The sequence below is a fragment of the Saimiri boliviensis genome, chromosome 14, assembly GCF_048565385.1.
Source record: "Saimiri boliviensis isolate mSaiBol1 chromosome 14, mSaiBol1.pri, whole genome shotgun sequence".
NCBI lineage: Eukaryota > Metazoa > Chordata > Mammalia > Primates > Cebidae > Saimiri > Saimiri boliviensis.
Genome location: NC_133462.1, coordinates 7483955 through 7502745, shown reverse-complemented (window position 1 = coordinate 7502745; position 18791 = coordinate 7483955). Strand labels below are relative to the sequence as shown.

Below are 18791 nucleotides of genomic sequence, written 5' to 3'. Positions count from 1 at the left end.
AAACAAAAACAAAAAACCAAAACAATACTAGTGGGTGTGGTGGCGCATGCCTGTAGTCCCACCTATGCAGGAGGCCGAGGTGGGAGGATTGCCGGAGCCCAGGATTTTGAGGCTGCAGTGAGCTATAACTGCCCCACCGCACTCCAGCCCGGGCAACAGAGCAAGAGCCATCTCAAGAATAAATAGGCCAGGTGTGGTGGCTCACGCCTGTAATCCTAGTACTTTGGGAGGCTAAGGTGGGCGGATCACTTGAGCTCAGGAGTTCAAGACCGGCCTGGGCGACATGGCAAAACCCTGTCTGTACAAAAATGAGCCAGGTGTGGTGATGCAACCCTGTAGCCCGAGCTACTTGAGGGGCTGAGGCAGGAGGATCACGTGAACCTGGGAGGTAGAGGTTGCAGTTAGCCAAGAATGTGCCACTTGCACTCCAGCCTGGGTGACAGAGTGAGATCCTGTCTCAAAAATAAAAAATTAAAATAAAGAAATAAATATTTAGAGCCAGAAATAAAAATGACAAAATAAATAGATAAAGTAAAAATCGCTGGCTGCTTCTGCAAATACAACGTCCAGCAAGCGTCCTGGGTCCTTCCTCTAATTAGATCACACTCCACCCCTACCGCTGCCGATGTGTACATCTCACAGTCATTATCCTACCACAGAACCCCCAGAAATGCCTCCCAGGTTTGCCCAGAGTCCCATCCTTGTGGCTTCTTGTATCCCCCCAGATGGATGTGCGTTGACACCCAGAGAAGCATGTGTGGGTGTACACCTACGGACCATGCATGCAGGTCCCAGTGCCGACTCTGACGGCTTGCACCCTGCTGGGCCTGCCAGGGTCCACAGGTAGCCCCGTTCCACAGGGAGAGACATGCAGTGATGTGCATACTCAGAGATGGGCACACAGATGGGCTTGCCAGGCTGCCATGACACGTTTCCAAAGAGATGCTCAGATTCGGAGGCTGCCCAGGCATGGAGAGGCAGCCGTAGTGCACTGGTTGTCTATGTGACTCTGGGGGCAGAGCACTGGGATTCAGATCCCAGCTCTGCTCCCCTCTCCATGCAACCTTGGAGGGATTACTTATATTCTCCATGCCTTGGTTTCTCTCTCTGTAAGGGCAGATAATAATACTTTAAAAAATCACATTGTATCTTGGCCAAGTGCAGTGGCTCACTCCTGTAATCCCAGCACTCTGGGAGGCGGAGGCAGGTGGATCACGAGGTCAAGTGATTGAGACCATCCTAGCCAACATGATAAACCCTTCTCTACTAAAAATACAAAAATTAGCCAGGTATTATGGTGCAGGCCTGTAGTCCCGGCTACTCAGGAGGCTGAGGCAGGAGAATCGCTTGAACCTGGGAGGCAGACATTGCAGTGAACTGAGATTACACCACTGCACTCCAGCCTGGCGAGAGAGTGAGACTCTGTCTCAAAAAAAAAAAAAAAAAAAAAAAAAAAAAAAAAAAAATCATATTCTATCTCATTGAGTTATTTTAAGGGTTAAATTAAATTCATGGAAGGTGCTTAGGAAAAATGGGTAGTGTTTAGAGTTGTCATAACTAAAAACTAAATGCATTTGCTCATTTAAACTTTAGCTGGACTTGACGAGTGAGAAAATTGAGGCTTAACAAGGGAAGTGCCCTGTCCAAGGTCACACATCTGGAAAGTGTGAGTGGAGACTACAAACCAACAGTTGCAGTGGTTCACACCTATAATCTCAGCACTTTGGGAGGCTGAAGGCGGCAGGATTGTGTGAGCTCAGGAGTCGAGACTTGCTGGACAACATAGTGAGATCCCATCTTTACAAAAATTTGCTGGGCATGGTGGCACATGCCTGTAGTCCCAGCTGCTTGGGAGCGGGGGGAGGCTGAGGTGGGAGGATTGCTTGAGTCCCGGAAGTCGAGGCTGCAGGGAAATGGAGGCTGCAGTGAGCCATGATTGTGCCACTGCACTCCAGTCTGCACGTCAGAGTGATGTCTCAAAAGAAAAAGAAAAAACAAAAAAACCGAGTGGATCTGAATCCGGAGCCCTTGCCTGTAACCACCATGCTGTTGACATCTATGACCCATCTGAGGACTTGCATGTCACTGCTGCTAGCAGTACAGAACAATATAAAGAGCACCGGACAGGGAGCCAGGAGGCAGAGATAGGCTCTTCCCCATTCCTTCAACTCAATTCATGCAGTCATTTAAGAAATACTTTCTGAGCACCTAATGTGTGCCAGGCACTTTTGGGGGCACCAGAAATTCAGCTGGGAACAAAACAGACTAAAATGCCAGGCTTGGAAGAGCTCATGGTCTAGTGGAAGAGACAGATAATAATCAAATAAGTATACATACTAGGACCCTCCTACTAGGATCAACGCTAGGAAGGGATATCCATTGTGCTGCGTGTTTGAGAGAGATCAAGGAGGTCCCTGAGCAAATGACTTTTCAGCCGAGCTCAGAAGGATGAGTAGGCATAAGCCAGGTGGTGAAGATGAGGGAGGGAAAGGGAAATGTCCCAGAGAGAAGGAACAGCTCGCGTAAGACCTGGGGGCAGGAGCGGGGTTGGCCCTCTGAGGACTGCCGAGCACACAAGCTCCACAGGAGGAGCACTTTGTTTTGTTCATAGTGGTGTCCCAGCTGCCTGGCACAGTACCCGGCACATGGTAGGCACTCAATACATATTGGTTGGTTGAATGAATGAGTGAACATGTGAATGCATAAGTGGAGGAATGTAGGACTCCATGATGTATTGATGGGTGGGTGCATGACTGGATAGATGCTGGAAGGATTGATGAAGGGATGGATGGCTAGATGGACGGATGAGTGAATGGTTGGATGGATAGAAAATGGAACGGTGGATGGATAGATGGACGTTGGAGGAATAGATGAAGGAATGGATAGATGAATGAGTGGATGGATAGATGGGTGAGTGAATGGCTGGATGGATAGAAGATGGACAGAATGGTGGATGGATAGACAGATATTGGAGGAATAGATGAAGGAGTGGATAGATGAATGAGTGGATGGATAGATGGGTGAGTGAATGGCTGGATGGATAGAAGATGGACAGAATGGTGGATGGATAGACAGATATTGGAGGAATAGATGAAGGAGTGGATAGATGAATGAGTGGATGGATAGATGGGTGGGTGAATGGTTGGATGGACAGAAGATGGATAGAATGGTGGATGGATAGATGGATGTTGGAGGAACACATAAAGGAATGGATAGATGAATGAGTGGATGGTTGGGTGAAAACATGAGTGATTGGATGGATAGACGAAGAGTCAGATGGAGGATGGATAGATGGATGCTGCAGAAATAGATGAAGGAATGGATGAGTGAATGGCTGGATGGATAGAGGATAGCCAGATTGGTGGATAAATGGATGGATGTTGGAGGAATAGATGAAGGAGTGAATGAGTGGATGAGCGGATTGTTGGATGGGATGGATGGAAGCTGCAGAAATAGATGAAGGGATGAATGGGTAAGTGGTTGAATGGATAGAAGATGGATGGATTGGTGGATGGATGGATTGGAGAAATAGATGAAGGAATGGATGGATGACTGGATGATAGTACGGATGGATGAATGAGTGGAGGCTGGGTGGATGGATGGATGATGGAATAGATGATGGGGTGGGTAGATGAAGAAGTAGATGGAGGATGGATGGATGGATTTTGGAGAAATAGATGAAGAGAGGGCTGAGTGGAGGGTTAGGTAGATGGATGGATGATCGGATGGATCGGTGGATGTTGGAGAAACAGATGAAGGGATGGATGGATGGATGACTGAATGAATGAGTTTTCACAAATACCTACAGATTTACACACAAATGTGCCTGATGATAGATGCAGACACATTCAGAGGCATATACACGTGTGTAAATACAGACTCACTTGTTCTCCTGTGCTCCCCCTGGAGAGAACAAACCCTGAGAATGGGGAGGTGGGAAGGCAAACCCTTTGACCAGGGCTATGGCCATCCCTGCTGCCACTGCAATGCTGACAATATTTCTGAAATTGGAGGAAAACGCTGATTCAGGGATGTGTGTCTTAGACTGGGAGCCAGGCCAGGAAGTGGGCCAGGGATGGTCCAGAGAGATGGAGTGAGTGGCAGAGGAAAGCTGGTCGGGGTAAGGCAGAGAGACAGGCAAGGAGACACAGAGAAGCAGACAGATGGGGAAACAGGCAGAGTGATGGAGGCAGAGAAAGAGACACAGAGAGAAAGGGGAGGAAAGAGAGATGGAGACAGAGAAACAGAGAGGGGGAAATAGAGTGATGGAGACAGAGACAGACGTACAGAGAGAAAGACAGGGAGAGAAAGATGGAGACAGGAAGACACACAGAAATCTACAAGATGCAGACAGTGAGATACAGGAATACAGAAATGTGCGATACAGGAATTCAAATTTAGACACAGTGTAATCCCAGCACTTTGGGAGGCTGGGGTGGGCAGAGAGCTTAAAGTCAAGAGTTCAAGGCCGGGTGCGGTGGCTCAAACCTGTAATCCCAGCACTTTGGGAGGCCGAGGCGGGTGGATCACGGGGTCAAGAGATCGAGACCATCCTGGTCAACATGGTGAAACCCCGTCTCTACTAAAAATACACAAAATTAGCTGGGCATGGTGGTGCATGCCTGTAATCCCAGCTACTCAGGAGGCTGAGGCAGGAGAATTGCTTGAACCCAGGAGGCGGAGGTTGCGGTGAGCCGAGATCGCGCCATTGCACTCCAGCCTGGGTAACAAGAGCGAAACTCCGTCTCAAAAAAAAAAAAAAAAAAAAAAAAAAAGGGTTCAAGGCCAACCTGGACAACATGGTAAAATTTCAGCTTTACCAAAAAAATACAAAAATTAGCCAGGCGTGGTGGTGCGTGCCTGTAGTCCTACCTACTTGGAAGGCTGAGGCGGGAGAATCGCTTGAGCTTAGGAGGTTGAGGCTGCAGTGAGCTGTGACTGCACCACCGCACACCAGCCTGAGCAACAGAGCAAGACCTTGTCCCAAAATAAATAAATAAAACAACCCAAACTTCCAAAAAAAATCAAATTAAGCCACACAGAGAGATGAGATACTCAAACCCCAGAGGGAAGAAGAGAGACACAGAGGAGCAGAGAGAGACGCAAAGACAGCCAAAGCAAGACGCAGAGTCAGAGGACTGGAAAGGAAACGACCTCCTTTGGGGTGCCTCCTTGGTGCCTGGCTCGAATTTGGGGGTGTTGCTGTACCTTGCCTCTTGTAAGCACCAACAGCCCTTGAAGGTAGCATTAAGGAAGGCAAGAGATGAGGAAGAGGAGGCTCAGAGAGGGGACGACATTTGCCTGACATCGCACAGCCTGGGAGCAGCATCGGAGGCTGGTCTGTTCGATGTCAGAAGCCATGTCCTTTTCTTCACCTTATGTTGGCTTGTGAAGACCAGGAGGGACAGGGCAGATGGGGTTACGGGGCTACTGAGTGTGAGTGACAGAAATAGAGAGAAATAATCATGTGTTCATTCAACTCATGTGTCCTGAACTTCCCAGAAGCCTGGCCCTGTGGGGGGTGATGCTGGAGAGCCAGAGATGAGTCAGGACCCAAATTTCTGAGCCAGACAGATGGGGTAGGGGGCAGTGTTCAGAAGTCCGGAGAAGGAGCAGATAATAACAGGCCGAGGGAGGAGGATGAGTCAGAGAGGGCTTCCTGGAAGAGGAGCATTCGAGCTTCTTATTAAAAGATGAGGGCATTTTGGGGCATAGGGAAAGAAGGAGGTTGGAAGAGCATTCCAGGCAGAAGGCACAGCATATGGAAAGAGTGGAGACAGAAATAAGGCAGGATGTGCGGGAGGGATTATTTATATAAAATAATTAATAAAGGGTAGCTAGAGGATGTTTGAGGGGGTGAGGTGGGAGAGGGAGGTGGGGCTACTCTTTCAGCCCAGGTGAGGGGCTGAAGGGTTGTCCAAGGCACTGGGGAGCCCTGGGAGGACTGTGAGGAGGGAGGGGGCAGGTCAGTGCTGGGCACAGAAGGACCCCTCTGGAGCCTCGCCTGTGAGGAGGGGAATGAGGGTGAGAGAATGGAGGATGGGATCGCGAGGAGGCTGGGCCAGGCGTGGCGGCTCACACCCGCAATCCCAGCACTTTCACAGGCTGAGGTGGGAGGATCGCCCGAGCCCCGGAGTTTGAGACAGCTTGCGCAACACAGCGAGACCCCATCTTTTTTTTTTTTTTGAGACGGAGTTGCGCTCTTGTTACCCAGGCTGGAGTGCAATGGCGCGATCTCGGCTCACCGCCACCTCCGCCTCCTGGGCTCAGGCAATTCTCCTGCCTCAGCCTCCTGAGTAGCTGGGATTACAGGCACGCGCCACCATGCCCAGCTAATTTTGTGTATTTTTAGTAGAGACGGGGTTTCACCATGTTGACCAGGTTGGTCTCGATCTCTCGACCTCGTGATCCACCCGCCTCGGCCTCCCAAAGTGCTGGGATTACAGGCTTGAGCCACCGCGCCCGGCCCGAGACCCCATCTTTTAAAAAAAAAAAAAAATTAGCTGGGCGTGGTGGTGTGGGCCTGTGGTCCCAGTTACTCGGGAGACTGAGGCAGAAGGATTGCTTGAGCCTGGGAGGTCAACGCTGTTCTCATACCGCCGCACTCCAGCCTGGGGAACACAGTGAGACCTTGTCTCAAAAACCAACCAACCAACCAAAAAGGAGGCTGGGGCAAGGGTCCCAACAGGAGGGAGTGAGGCGTAGGTGGCTGCGGGAGCTATGGGAGCAGAGAGGAGACGAAAGAGCAGAGAGAGGTAAGAGGCAAAAGGAATAAAACTTGGAGACCGACAGGCTGGGAGGGTCAGGTGTGCCTGTGGTCAAGGCAGTCAAAAATGTCCTCTATTCCGCTGAGATAAAATTGCCAACCGGAAATGGAAGACAGCTCGATGGGAGAGAAAGAGATGTGAAGATGCCAGGAGGGGGTCAGGGCCCCCAGAACTGAGCAAAACTATTTAAATCTGGACTGTTTTAATTGCCAAGGATGGAAACTCAAATCACATTGACCTAATCGTAAAAGGAACTTTATGGGGTGGAAGAGGGCTTCAGGCACTGCTGGATCCAGGTTTCCCAGTCATCTCCAGGAATCAGACTGTCTGTATCTTTGGGCTCTGCTTCCCTAGGGCTGTCTTTGCTCTCCGGCAAGTTATCTCCCTGCCTGGTGACGTGGCGGCCCCAGGAGCTCCAACCCTGGCTCTGACTAGCCCCAAAACCACAGTGGAAAGATCTTTTCTATCAGTTCCAGCCAAGGTCCAAAGGCTGACTTTGTAGCCTAGATCGATTCTTACGCTCACCACTGAACCAGTCACTGAGGAAATCACGGTGCCACTACCTCGAATGAATACTTAGTAAGCAGGAGCAATAGACAGTCCAGAGACCATCTGGATGTGGAGCGAGAGGGAGAGAAACAGATCCAAGTAGCAGAGACAGAGACTGCGAGGACACACAAAGTGAATACGGGAAGATCCAGCTTCCTCCTCCATAGTTCCTGCTGAGCGCTCTGCAGACCCGGGGAAAGGGATGCTGGACAGGCAACTACATGGCTAGACCCCTTCTCTCTAGCACGAGAGGCTCAGGAGCCCCCAGACCCAGGAGCCCAGGCCCCCATTCTCTGCTCCCTTAAACCCAGGAGTCCAGGTCCCAGGCTCTCCCCCCATCAGAACCAAGTGTCCAGAACTCCGGCCCCTCCTCCCTCAGCCCCAGGTGTACAGGCCCCAGTCCTCCTCCCTCAGACTCAGGTGTCCAGACCCCAGCCCCTCCTTCCTCAGACCCAGGATTTCAGGCCCCCAGTGCCTCCTCCCTCAGACCCAAGAGTCCAGGCCCCCACCCCTCCCCCTCCCTCTGGGGGCACCATGGCAACCAGGCTCTCTGCCCACCATCCCCTCCCCCCAGAGAACCCAGTTGCTGCTGGAATCTCACCTGTTTCTAACCAGTTCCTGCCTGGGGCAGGGATGAGCGAGGGCAAGTGGGAACAGAAAAAGGATGACAGAGGGGGAGGGAGCTCATGGGGGCAGTGGAGGCAGCTAGGAGAGGAGAGCGAGGGGGCACGGGGACTGGGGAGGACAGAGAGCGTGACGGGGTTAGGGAGGGGCAGAGAATGATGATGACAGGGAGGGACAGGGGCCTGGGGAGACGCCGGGGAAACTGATAGAGGAGATTAAAGGGATGGAGCCCAGGAGAGAAGGAGGAAGGAAGAAGGCAGAGAAATCAAGCAGAAGAGTGGCGGAGATGTGGGGACACCAGGGAGGAGGCAGGGGAGCAGAGAGATGGGGAGAGAGCGAGGACGGGAGGTGGAGAGGCAGGGGTGCAGAAAGGGACTCCAGGAGACAGGCAGAGATAGAAGGGAAAACAGAGAAATGGGCAAGAAGGGATTGGGGCGCACAGGGAGTCCCCGAGGTCAGGGGAACCCAGATCTCCTCGTGGTCTCAGCCTTCCAGTTCCTCTGTAATTCTACCCTGGGGCTTCAAAGAGGAGGTAGAGGCGGCAGCAGTGGGGAGAAGGAGCTGGGGTGGCTGGCCCAGTCAGAGCCTCTCCTGCCATCTTCCTGAGACGTCCCCCACCCACCTTCCCAGGATGCAGCCAGCAGTGCAGCCCGTGTGCTCCCCCGCCGTGGGCAACCCCACCACGCACAGGGAGGCAGGTACTGAGCAGTGTCGTCGGGGAAGGGGTGGACTTCCTCCATCCAGGCAATGCGTGGTAGCCCTGGCTCACAGTATGGCCCTAAGCGAGTCACTGGCACTCCCAAGTGAGAGCCACCCCTAACATTCACCAGATTCCTGGAGAGCCGGCCCCTCGGACCGCAAACTACATTTCCCATGAGCCTCTGCAGTTCCCTGGCCAATGCCCTGAACTCAGAACTACATTTCCCATGACCCTCTGGGGCCTAAGCAACACCTCTGAGGCCATTCTTCTCCTAGGTACCCTCACGGTCTTGTCTTCCGCCCTGAGCTCAGCATCTTTCCCCAGAGCTGCTCCCCACCGCCGCCAACCCAGTCACTGGTGCCATCTTTCCACCTCCCACAATTCCCTCCCACAGCCCGTCAGGCCCCATCTTCCTGCCCTCTGACTGTCCCTTCTGTATCCCTTCCTCCCTGTCCCCGCGGCCGTGTCCCGGGTCTCCTCCTCTTCCATGTGGACCCTCTCCTCACCTCCTCTCCGGTCCGTTTCTCTCCTCCTGCCTATCTCCCCATGGCTCCAGAAAGGTCTCTCTAACTTCCAGCAGTGACCCTGGCTGTCCTCTGCTCATAACACTTCCTAGCTTCCTGTCACCTCCAGGACAGAGTCCCAAAGCTCCAGCCTGGCTTTTGAGGCCCTGTGTGGTCTGACCCCTGTTGATTGCTGCAGGTTCCTAGCACTCTGTGCTGTAGCACAGCTCGTGCATTTACACTCATTCAACATTTATGGAGTAATAGCTCAGTGAGGATGCATTTGACTGCAGGTAATAGAAAACCAAATCAAGGTCTGGGCATGGTGGCTCGGGCCTGTAATCTCAGCACTTTGGAGGCCAAGGCAGGCGGATCACCTGAGGTTGGGGGTACGAAACCAAACTGGCCAACACGGTGAAACCCCATCTCTACTTAAAATACAAAAATCGACCAGCGTGGTGGTGGGCGCCTGTAGTCCCAGCTACTGGGGAGGCTGAGGCAGGAGAATCGCTTGAACTCAGGAGGCAGAGGCTGCAGCGAGCCAAGATTGTGCCATTGCACTCCAGCACGGGGAACGGAAGGAAACTCTTATCTCAAAAAAACAAAAAACTCACTGCAGCCTTGAACGCCTGGGCTCAAGTGATTCTCCCACCTCAGCCTTCAAGGTAGAACAAGTGTCCTGGTGGCAAAACAGACATTGATTCTCTGCCTTCAGGTCTCTTCTGGTGCTTTTGAAGGCATCTTTCTTTTGGAGACCCCACCTGCACCATCTGTAGTCTAGGCTGAGGCACGCATGTGACATGTAATGTATATGTAGCCCCAGAAAAGGTCAGTGGAGTTGAGTCGACCAGTTGGCTGTTTTGTAGACCAACATTTGTTCATTTCGATTTTGCTGTTTTCTTCTCAGCACTGTGGAGCCAATTACCTTTTTTAGTTGATCAGGTTACAAACTTTAGCATACGCCATTAGAAAGCCCCTGGGCCCCAAGCATTTTGCCTGTAGTGCCTAATGGATGAAACAGCCTGGCTTGTTCTCATGCTGGGAGAGGAAACATGAAACACGCCATCTCACAGATCGTTCACAGCCTCCGATGGCAATAAGTGCTCTTTAGTCTTGGGGCTCAAGAGAATTCTGGGTAGTTCTTGCAGGTGACATGTTCTGTTTCGCTCAAAAACCTTGGCCCACGCCAGACCCTTCATGTGAAACATCGTTCTCTCTGGCACCTCTTTATTTGGTAAATGCCTTCTTATTCTTTAGGTCTCGCTGTGGACAATACCTCCTCCAGGGAGCCTTCCCTGATTGCCCCCAGACTGGGCTTTCCCTCCACCTCGTAACACTTTCGTTGAAACACATTATTACCCTTTACCTAAGAGTTCTGAAAGGTCAGGAGTGTGCCTCATTCATCTCTTGATCCCCAGCAACCTCCAAGGCATAGACGGGCCCTCTGAAATGCCCGTTAAGAAAAATTTTACCAGCTACTCGGGAGGCTGAGGCAGGAAGATCCCATGAACCCAGGGGTTCATGGCTGCAGTGAGCCATGATTGTACCACGGCACTCCAGCCTGGGCAACAGAGTGAGACTCTATCACCAAAGAGGGGGGGAAATGCTTGAAATTGCTGCTTTTACCCCATTACTCAATAAGTACTTACTTCTGAATTTACGCTTTTGTTAATTCAATTACATGTATACATGTAAATGAATATATTAAGATCACTGTTGTAACTAGAAATAGTTCTTATTTCTAATGTCGTGTTTCATGAGAAGCTATTAACATTTTTTCACATGCATCTTTGATGTTGCTAGAGTTACTTTTTGATTCATTTAATTCTTTTAGAAGGCATACAATTTTTTTTAAATTAATTAATTTTTTTTGAGACAGGGACTCACTTTGTAACCCAGGCTGGAGTACAGTGGCACCATCATAGCTCACTGCAGCCTCGAAATCCTGGGCTCAAGTGATCCTCCTGCCTCAGCCTCCCAAAGTGCCAGGATTATAGGTGTGAACCACCATGCCCCGCCAATAGCTATTTTTGAATATCATCTCATACCTGGTACATATTTAAATGTCCCTAATTATCTCAAAATTTTATTTTTTATAGTTGGTTTGTTTAAATTAGGGCCCCCAAAAATGTGCAACCATTTCAGGCTTCATTCAGTAGATACTAAGGACTAAGCCTGGCACTTTGCTAGATGCTGGGGGCAAAACGACAAGCCTCTGCCCTCGCATTCCTCAGAAGACGTAGGGAAGACAGTGTCATTAGGGAATCATAGAAATAAACGTAAAATTGCAACCACTATGAGAACAAGCATATGGTGCTATGAGAAATGCCAACAGTGGACACTCAGGGAGACTCGATTAGTCAAATCAGGGGGAAGAGCGTTCCACACAGAGTCACGGCATAAGCCGAGATCCTGCAGCAGGAGGGGTCAGAGAGAATCCAAGTCGCAGAAAAACAGCATTTCTGGAATGCAACAGGTGAAAAAGACGATGGCGCTTGATCAGGCTTAGGACATCAGCAGGGTCTGATCATGTCTGGTCTTATGGTCACTGGAAGGACTTTAGACTTTTTTCATCCCAAAGACAATGAAAAGTCCTGGGAGGGTTTTGAGAATGGGGCCATAGGGTCAGATCTACATTTTAAAATTCTCCCTCGCTGGGGTAACTGGAGAGGGAGAGGAGTGAGGAGACTAGATGAGAGTGGAGTGAGAGGAAGACGCCTGGGGAGACTGAGAACACACACTCCGGATCTAGATGCGTACCTTTTTATCCTTATTCTGTCATTTTGTGCTGTGTGCCTTTGGGCAAGTCACGTAACCTCTCTGTGCTTCTGTTTCATCATGTGTTAAACAACACTACCTCAGAAGGTTGTGAGGATACAACGGAAAGTATATGATTCTTTTTGTTTTCTTTTCCTTTCTTTTTGTTGAGACAGAGTCTCACTCTGTTGCCCAGGCTGGAGTGCAGTGGCGCGATCTCGGCTCACTGCAACCTCCACCTCCAGGGTTCAAGCGATTCTCCTGCCTCAGCCTCCTGAGGAGCTGGGATTACAGGCACCTGCCACCACACCCAGCTAATTATTGTATTTTTAGTAGAGACGGGATTTCACCATGTTGGCCAGGATGGTCTCAATCTCCTCACCTCGTGATCCACCCGCCTCGGCCTCCCAAAGTGCTGGGATTACAGGTGTGAGCCACCGCGCCCGACCAGAAAGCATTCTATTCTATTCTATTTTCTTTTTCTTTTTTTTTTTTTTTGAGACGGAGTTTCGCTCTTGTTACCCAGGCTGGAGTGCAATGGCGCGATCTCGGCTCACCGCAACCTCCGCCTCCTGGGCTCAGGCAATTCTCCTGCCTCAGCCTCCTAAGTAGCTGGGATCACAGGCACGCGCCACCATGCCCAGCTAATTTTTTGCACCTTTAGTAGAGACGGGGTTTCACCATGTTGACCAGGATGGTCTCGATCTCTCGACCTCGTGATCCACCCGCCTCGGCCTCCCAAAGTGCTGGGATTACAGGCTTGAGCCACCGCGCCCGGCCTATTCTATTTTCTTTTGGCGGCAGAGTCTTGCTTTGCCACTAGAGTGCCGTGGTGTGATCCCTGCTCCCTGCGATCTCTGCTTTCTGGGTTCAAATGACTCTCCTGCCTCAGCCTCCAGAGTAGCTGGGACTACAGGTGTGCACTACCACGCCAGCCTAATTTTCTGTGTTTTTAGTAGAGATGGGATCTTACCTTATTGGCCAGGCTGGTCTCGAACTCCTGAGCTCAGGCAATCTGCCCACGTCGGCCTCGCAAAGAGCTGGGATTACAGGTGTGAATCACGCACGCTGGCATAATGAAAAGTATTTAAAAAAGTGTTTGGCAATATAAAAGGGACAATAAGCACATAGTGTATTGTTAAGTGGACAGACTTGAGGAGGGGATGGCTACGTTTGAGGGATGGAGGGAGGCCAGTATGGCTGGAAGGAAATAATGAGGTAAGGTACGTCCGGAGAGGATCCTGTTAAAATGTAGATTTGAATCTAGTAGGTCTGGGGGTGGCCCCGGAGTCAGTGTGTACCACAGTCAGGACTTCATCCTGAGGGTAAGAGGGGGGCCTCTGATGGCCTGTAGAGCATGGGGTGCTGAGGTGAAAAGCTCATCCCAGCCGCCCTGGGGAAACAGGTGGGAGGCAGAGGGCAGGGAACAGAGAGATGGGACAGGCTAAGCTGTGTTGATATCCTGAAGTCAAAGACCACGGGCCATATCTGTGGCAGTGGTGCGCTAGACACAGCCTCTGCTGGCTCGAAGAAGGCAAACGTTGCATTTTGAGAGCTGGTTGTTGAAACTGTTGGTAGCATGAAATTGGCCATAGTGGGAGCACTGACGCCATGACAACTGGCAAATGCGGCAGATGTGTGAGACGGCGTGCGAGAGAGCCTTGTGGAAATACACCATCCCACCACTGACTGTAGCTAAACCAAGCTGAATGTGCTGTATTATTGTAATGAGGGACACTACACACACACACACACACACACACACACACACACACACACAGGTTGTCTAAGGAAGGGTGTTAGCAAGGCTTATTGCAAGAGCCGGGCTGTGTCAGGTGAGTTTGGGGAGGGTGCGTGTGAGTGGAGCTTTGCTCTGGATGCGAAGTTGACAGATAGCACAGGCAAGCCCGAGACTGGGACTCTCATCTTATCAGGAGCCAGGAGGGATAGATGGAACTAATGCTGGTGTTAATGAAAAAGAAGCCGGCAGCTCTGAGCTGGGAGGGGGGTTTTGGTCATCTTTGTGGTTTGGGCAATGCTCATGGCTGTTGTGTTGAGACATGAATCAGGAGTGGTCTTGTTTTTGTCTCAGTCCACTGCAGTCAGAGCGGCCTTGCTTGATGTTGGTGTTACGGGAAGTGTCTTATGTTCAGCAGGAGAGCCTCAGGGCCTGGCTCTCAGGGTCTGCTTCCCTCTCTTTCCACAGCTGTAACAAAGATACCCCCAAAACACAACAGCATAAAGAAGACAGAAGTGTATTTCTTTTCTTTTCTCTTTTCCTCCCTTCCTCTCTCCTTCTTCCCTCCTTTCCTCTCTCTTTTCTTTCTCGCTCTCTTTTTTTTTTTTGAGACAGAATCTCACTCTGCTGCTCAGGCTGCAGTGCAGTGGCACGATCTTGGCTCACTGCAACCTCCGCCTCCCGGGTTCAAGCAATTCTTCTGCCTCAGCCTCCTGAGTAGCTGGGATTACATACACATACCGTCATGCCCGGCTAATTTTTGTATTTTTAGTAGAGATGGGGTTTTACCATATTGGCCAGGCTGGTCTCGAACTCCTGGCCTCGTGATCTGCCCGCCTCAGCCTCCCAGAGTGCTGGGATTACAGGTGTAAGCCACCATGCCCAGCTCTTTCTCTCCTCTTTCTTTCTCTCTCCTTCCTCCCTTCCCGCCCCCCCCCCCCCTCACAAACACACACACACATCACCCAGGCTGAAGTACAGTGGTACAATTATGTCTCACTGCAACCTCTAACTTGTGGCTTCAAGCGATCCTCTCACCCTAGCTTCCTCGGTAGCTGGGCACACACAACATGCCCAGATAACGAAAACATTTTATTTTATTTTTTTTTTGGTAGAGATAGAGTCTTTCTATATTGCCTGCCTCAGCTGGTCAAGAACCAGAAGTGCATTTCTCTATTGTTAAATGGAAGGCAGGGTTGGTGGGACATCTTGGCTCTGTGAGAAGATTTAGAGATGAGAGTTCCTCCCATGCGGTTGCTCCCCATATCCGAACATGGCTGAAGCTGGGTTATTGCTAATCCACATTCTAGTCCAAGAGAAAGGGGCAAAGCGTCCCAGAAAAGCAGTCGTCTTTTAAGCAAATGACTCCAAATTTACACCTCTCACTCCATCTAACACTTGATTGGTGAGCTCTTGGTCATACGGCCACACCTAGCTGCACAGGAGTCTGGGACTGTTGTCTCCAGCTGGGAAGCCACGTGCTGGGTAAAACTCTAGGATTGTAGGGGAAAGGGAAAACGGAGTACATGGAACAGCTAGCACTTGGCCATAAGAGAGAGACCAGTTAGCTGACGGTGGGGTGGTCAAAAAGGGCCCGTATGTGAGAACTATTATCAATCAAGTTCCAATCAGGAGACTGATTCTGAGAGTGCTGGAAAAACTGAAAATTGGGATTCAAGTGCTGTTACGAAAGCTGCCACAGTGAAGTAAGGCTGGGGTGACCAGAAGAGGAGGCAAAAACTTCCTCCTGCTTCCTCCTGCCCTGCAGGCTCCCTCGGGCGCCCCCTTTAGGCAGAGCCTAATAAGAACCCAGCTGGTAAAGCAGAAATGTGGTTATTAGTCTCAGCCCAGGCATCATAGAGCCAGTGTGGGGGGTGGGGGGGGTCGAGCGGGGGGTGGAGCTGCCAGACAGTAGCTCAGTAACTGGCATACCAGCTATTCTGGGTGTGGCATGGGCAAGCAATTGGTGATGCCGATTTAGGCAGAATCGTGGCTGAGGAGGGCTCAGGGCAGCTGACACTGGTTCTCCGTCCTCAGGAGCCGTCCTTATGGACCTGGAGACCCCAGAGATGCAGGCTCGCAGCCTGGGCAGGCCCATCAAATCCTCGTGAGTTGTCCCTGACCCCCGTGACCTCTGTCCTCCGCTCCTCCAAATGTGATGGCAATCACCCCTGACCTCAGAGGTCCCTGTCTGCTTGCTCTCTCCCCAGGAGGCAGTACCTGCAGCGGGTCATTGCAGAGTACGAGGCACTGGACCGAGAGCTCCCGTGCATTCGCAAGTTCTCCACGCAACCAGCTGCCCAGCCCCTCTGCCTCTGCATGGAGACCCTGGTGAGTGGCCCGAGGCCCTTATTTGCTGCAATTCGGGTGGGGTGGTGGCAAAGGCACAGGCTGAGAAGCAGTGCGGCCAGAGTTTAAATGCAGGTTCTGTGGCTGGTCAGCAGTGGGCTTGGCCCCAGGACAGTTTGCTGAAAATTGGTTGTGAATTTGTCAAAGGGTCAGTCATGAAAGGTACTGTTCATGTCAGAGGGGAGACCAAGGGGCAGAGAAAGGGGAGAAGGATGGGGGGCAGGGAGGGAGGACAAGAGACGTCCTACTAATCCATCTACTACGAAATTCTGTAAAGTTTGCAAATACGACAAACACTCAAGAAAAAGCCCATGCGTGTTGGGTGCGGTGGCTCATGCCTCTAAGCCCAACGCTTTGGGAGGCCAAGGTGGATGGATCACCTGAGGTCAGGAGTTGGAGACTAGTCTGGCCAACATGGTGAAAATCCATCTCTGCTAAAAATACAAACACTAGCCGGGTGTGGTGGCAGGCGCCTGTAATCCCAGCTACTCGGGCAGCTGAGGCAGGAGAATCACTTGAACCCAGCAGGTGGAGGTTGTAGTAAGCCAAACTGAGATCATGTCACTGCACTCCAGCCTGGGTGACAGAGTGAGGCTGTGTCTCAAAAAGCAAAAAAAAAAAAAAAAAAAAAAAGAAAGAAAGAAAAAAGAAAAAGCCCATGTTTTTGGCAGATTCAGCAAACTAGTCATCCCTGCCTTCAATCAGAAGAGGTAAATATTAGGGTCCCAGGCACTCAGTAATTGAATGAGAAGAGTTGATGTCAATTAGTACTTAGTGTGTGCCAGGCAAAGGCCTCCAAGGTACTCTCTCAGCTAATCCGTGTGACTCTCCACCCCACATACAGGGATTGCTGTCCTCGTTCTAGGGATCAATCTCCACCCTGTCAGTCCACTTCGTTGTGGCTTTGAGCAAGGGACCCTCCAGCCTCCCCTCTCAGCCCACTCAAGGAATGCCATTCTAGAAGTGACATCATTTTTCAGTGAAATCATTCATTTCACTGAAATTTTCATTTCAGTTCCTCAGCAATTTTATGTGCTATGAAAACTGTAATCACCCTCGACATGATAATCATGTGCTGCTGCTGTGTTGTGACCAGCACATGTTTCTGAATGTTAATAGATTGACATCAAAACCACCTATGACTCTTATCTTTTGACAACTGAATATTCTTAAAATATAAAAGGTAGGGTGTGCAACTTAAATCCTGGCAGTAATCTTCAAGACCTTCCCATCGCATCCACTGTAGATTGCTGGGAAAGTTTTTGGTAGATTGGTAAAGTTGGCTAAGTTGGTGAATCATTCAACCAACTGTTCATTGACTTTTGGGCAAATCGGCTTGGTGCGAATTGATTTTTTGGGAGAATTACCTAGAGTGAGAGTGTTGCTTTCCCATCTGAGAGAAAATCTGTTGCCTCCTTTGACAATAACGACAGTACCCTGGGATCAAGAGCGATCTTTGCCCCTCGAATGCCACCTGGAATTCTGTGGCAGGTTCTGCAGGTGCGGTCTAGGGTGGTTACTTCTGAACCCAAAATGAACCAGGCGGTCACGGGCTGAGGTTCTCTCTTCTACACTCGCAGCCCGAAGAGGATTTTACCCACCTGGAGGTGCTGCAAGCGCTGGAGGCCGAGTTACCGGGGGCCATGGAGAGCGGGCGCGTGAGCAGCATCCGCTTTGAGAACATGAATGTCATCTGCGGGACTGCCGGCCGCCGGAACCGGTGAGCAAACCGCGGGGACCGGGCCTAGAGCGAGCGGGAGGAGCGGGGTCAAAAGTGAGCGCAGCGAGGGGGCGAAGCCCGGAGCGACTAGATTAGAACGTGGTCGGTGTAAGGGCGTTGGGGGGCGGGGCGACAGTGAAGCGTAAGCGTGACGGGGCGGGGCCAGGAGCGACTAGCTAAGAGCGTGATTGGTGTAAAGGCCCTGAAGGGCGGGGCTCGGAGCCACTAGATAAGAGCGTGGTTGGTGTAAGGGCGTTGTGAGGTGGGGCGACAGTGGAGTGGAAGCACGAGGGGGCGGGGCCAGGAGCCACTAGATAAGAGCGAGATTGGTGCAGCGCCCCCCCGAGGGGCGGGGCCTAGAGTGAGCGCGGTAGGAGGCAGGGACCGGTGAGATCAGAGAGAAGGCGGGATCTGTAGTGAGTGCGGATCCGACTTTGAGTGACCTAGAAGTGACCCGGCTAGGCACGCTCGAGGTGTGGCGTCTGAGCCTGGAAAGGAAGCTGTGAGGGGGCGGAGGGGACTGCGCACATAGTAGGCGTAGGGGCAGGGGTGACAGGGTGGGGACAGGCCTAGGGTGCCTAGGACAGAGCGGAGCCTGCAGCCACCAGGTGAGGGTTGGACCTTGGAGCGGTTTGAGATGGAGCCTCGACAGACAGTGATTAGGGTGCAGAACCAGGCTAAGAGAGGGTAAGGGGGACCAGGCAGGGACTCTTCGACGATCAAAGCCGGGGCTGAGACGACCTGCCAGTTCCTTTTCCGTTCCCACCCGCCTTGCAGGTGGCTCATCGCAGTCACGGACTTCCAGACGCGCTCGCGCCTGCTGCGCTCCGGGCTGAGTCCTCGCGGGTTCGCGCACCAACTCGTGCGCCACGACGACCTCCTGCTGGGCGACTACCGCCTGCACCTGCGCCGCTCCCTCGTCCGGCGGCGCATGCTCGAGGCCCTGGGGGCGGAGCCGGACGAGGAGGCCTGACGCCTGGGCCGGTCCCGGCTGCGCATGCGCACCTCACCTTCGGGCAGGCGCCACCCACCCGGAGCCCGGGAGAACAGGGGGCGTTGCCTTCCCAGGAAGGAGGCGGGGCCG

The 18791-nt window shown here is 51.8% G+C and overlaps 2 protein-coding genes across 4 annotated transcripts in view; one reads left to right on the top strand and one right to left on the bottom strand.

Annotated features, from left to right (window-relative positions):
• Positions 1–13002, bottom strand: part of SYT3 (synaptotagmin 3) — a 31051-nt gene extending 18049 nt beyond the window's left edge. The window contains exon 1 of one of the 3 annotated variants that reach the window (XM_074386035.1): positions 12874–13002. The gene's annotated coding sequence lies outside the window, so the exon portion shown is untranslated. Of the gene's footprint in view, positions 1–7917; positions 8542–12873 lie in introns of those variants that run through there. The other 2 variants (XM_074386036.1, XM_010351121.2) reach the window with 2 other exon arrangements.
• Positions 8572–18768, top strand: C14H19orf81 (chromosome 14 C19orf81 homolog). Its single transcript, XM_003940404.4, has 5 exons — positions 8572–8638; positions 15676–15745; positions 15849–15969; positions 17568–17707; positions 18485–18768. The coding sequence occupies exons 1-5, from the start codon at positions 8572–8574 to the stop codon at positions 18678–18680; spliced, it is 594 nt and encodes a 197-aa protein (XP_003940453.1). The 3' UTR covers positions 18681–18768.
• Positions 18769–18791: the final 23 nt, after the last annotated feature.

Bases quoted from the DNA above. Each gene is read 5' to 3' on its own strand.
- C14H19orf81 (XM_003940404.4), top strand. From the start codon at position 8,572: ATGCAGCCAGCAGTGCAGCCCGTGTGCTCCCCCGCCGTGGGCAACCCC. The intron at 8,639-15,675 runs GTACTGAGCAGT...CTCCGTCCTCAG, and splicing joins CACCACGCACAGGGAGGCAG to GAGCCGTCCTTATGGACCTG. The intron at 15,746-15,848 runs GTGAGTTGTCCC...CTCTCTCCCCAG, and splicing joins GGCAGGCCCATCAAATCCTC to GAGGCAGTACCTGCAGCGGG.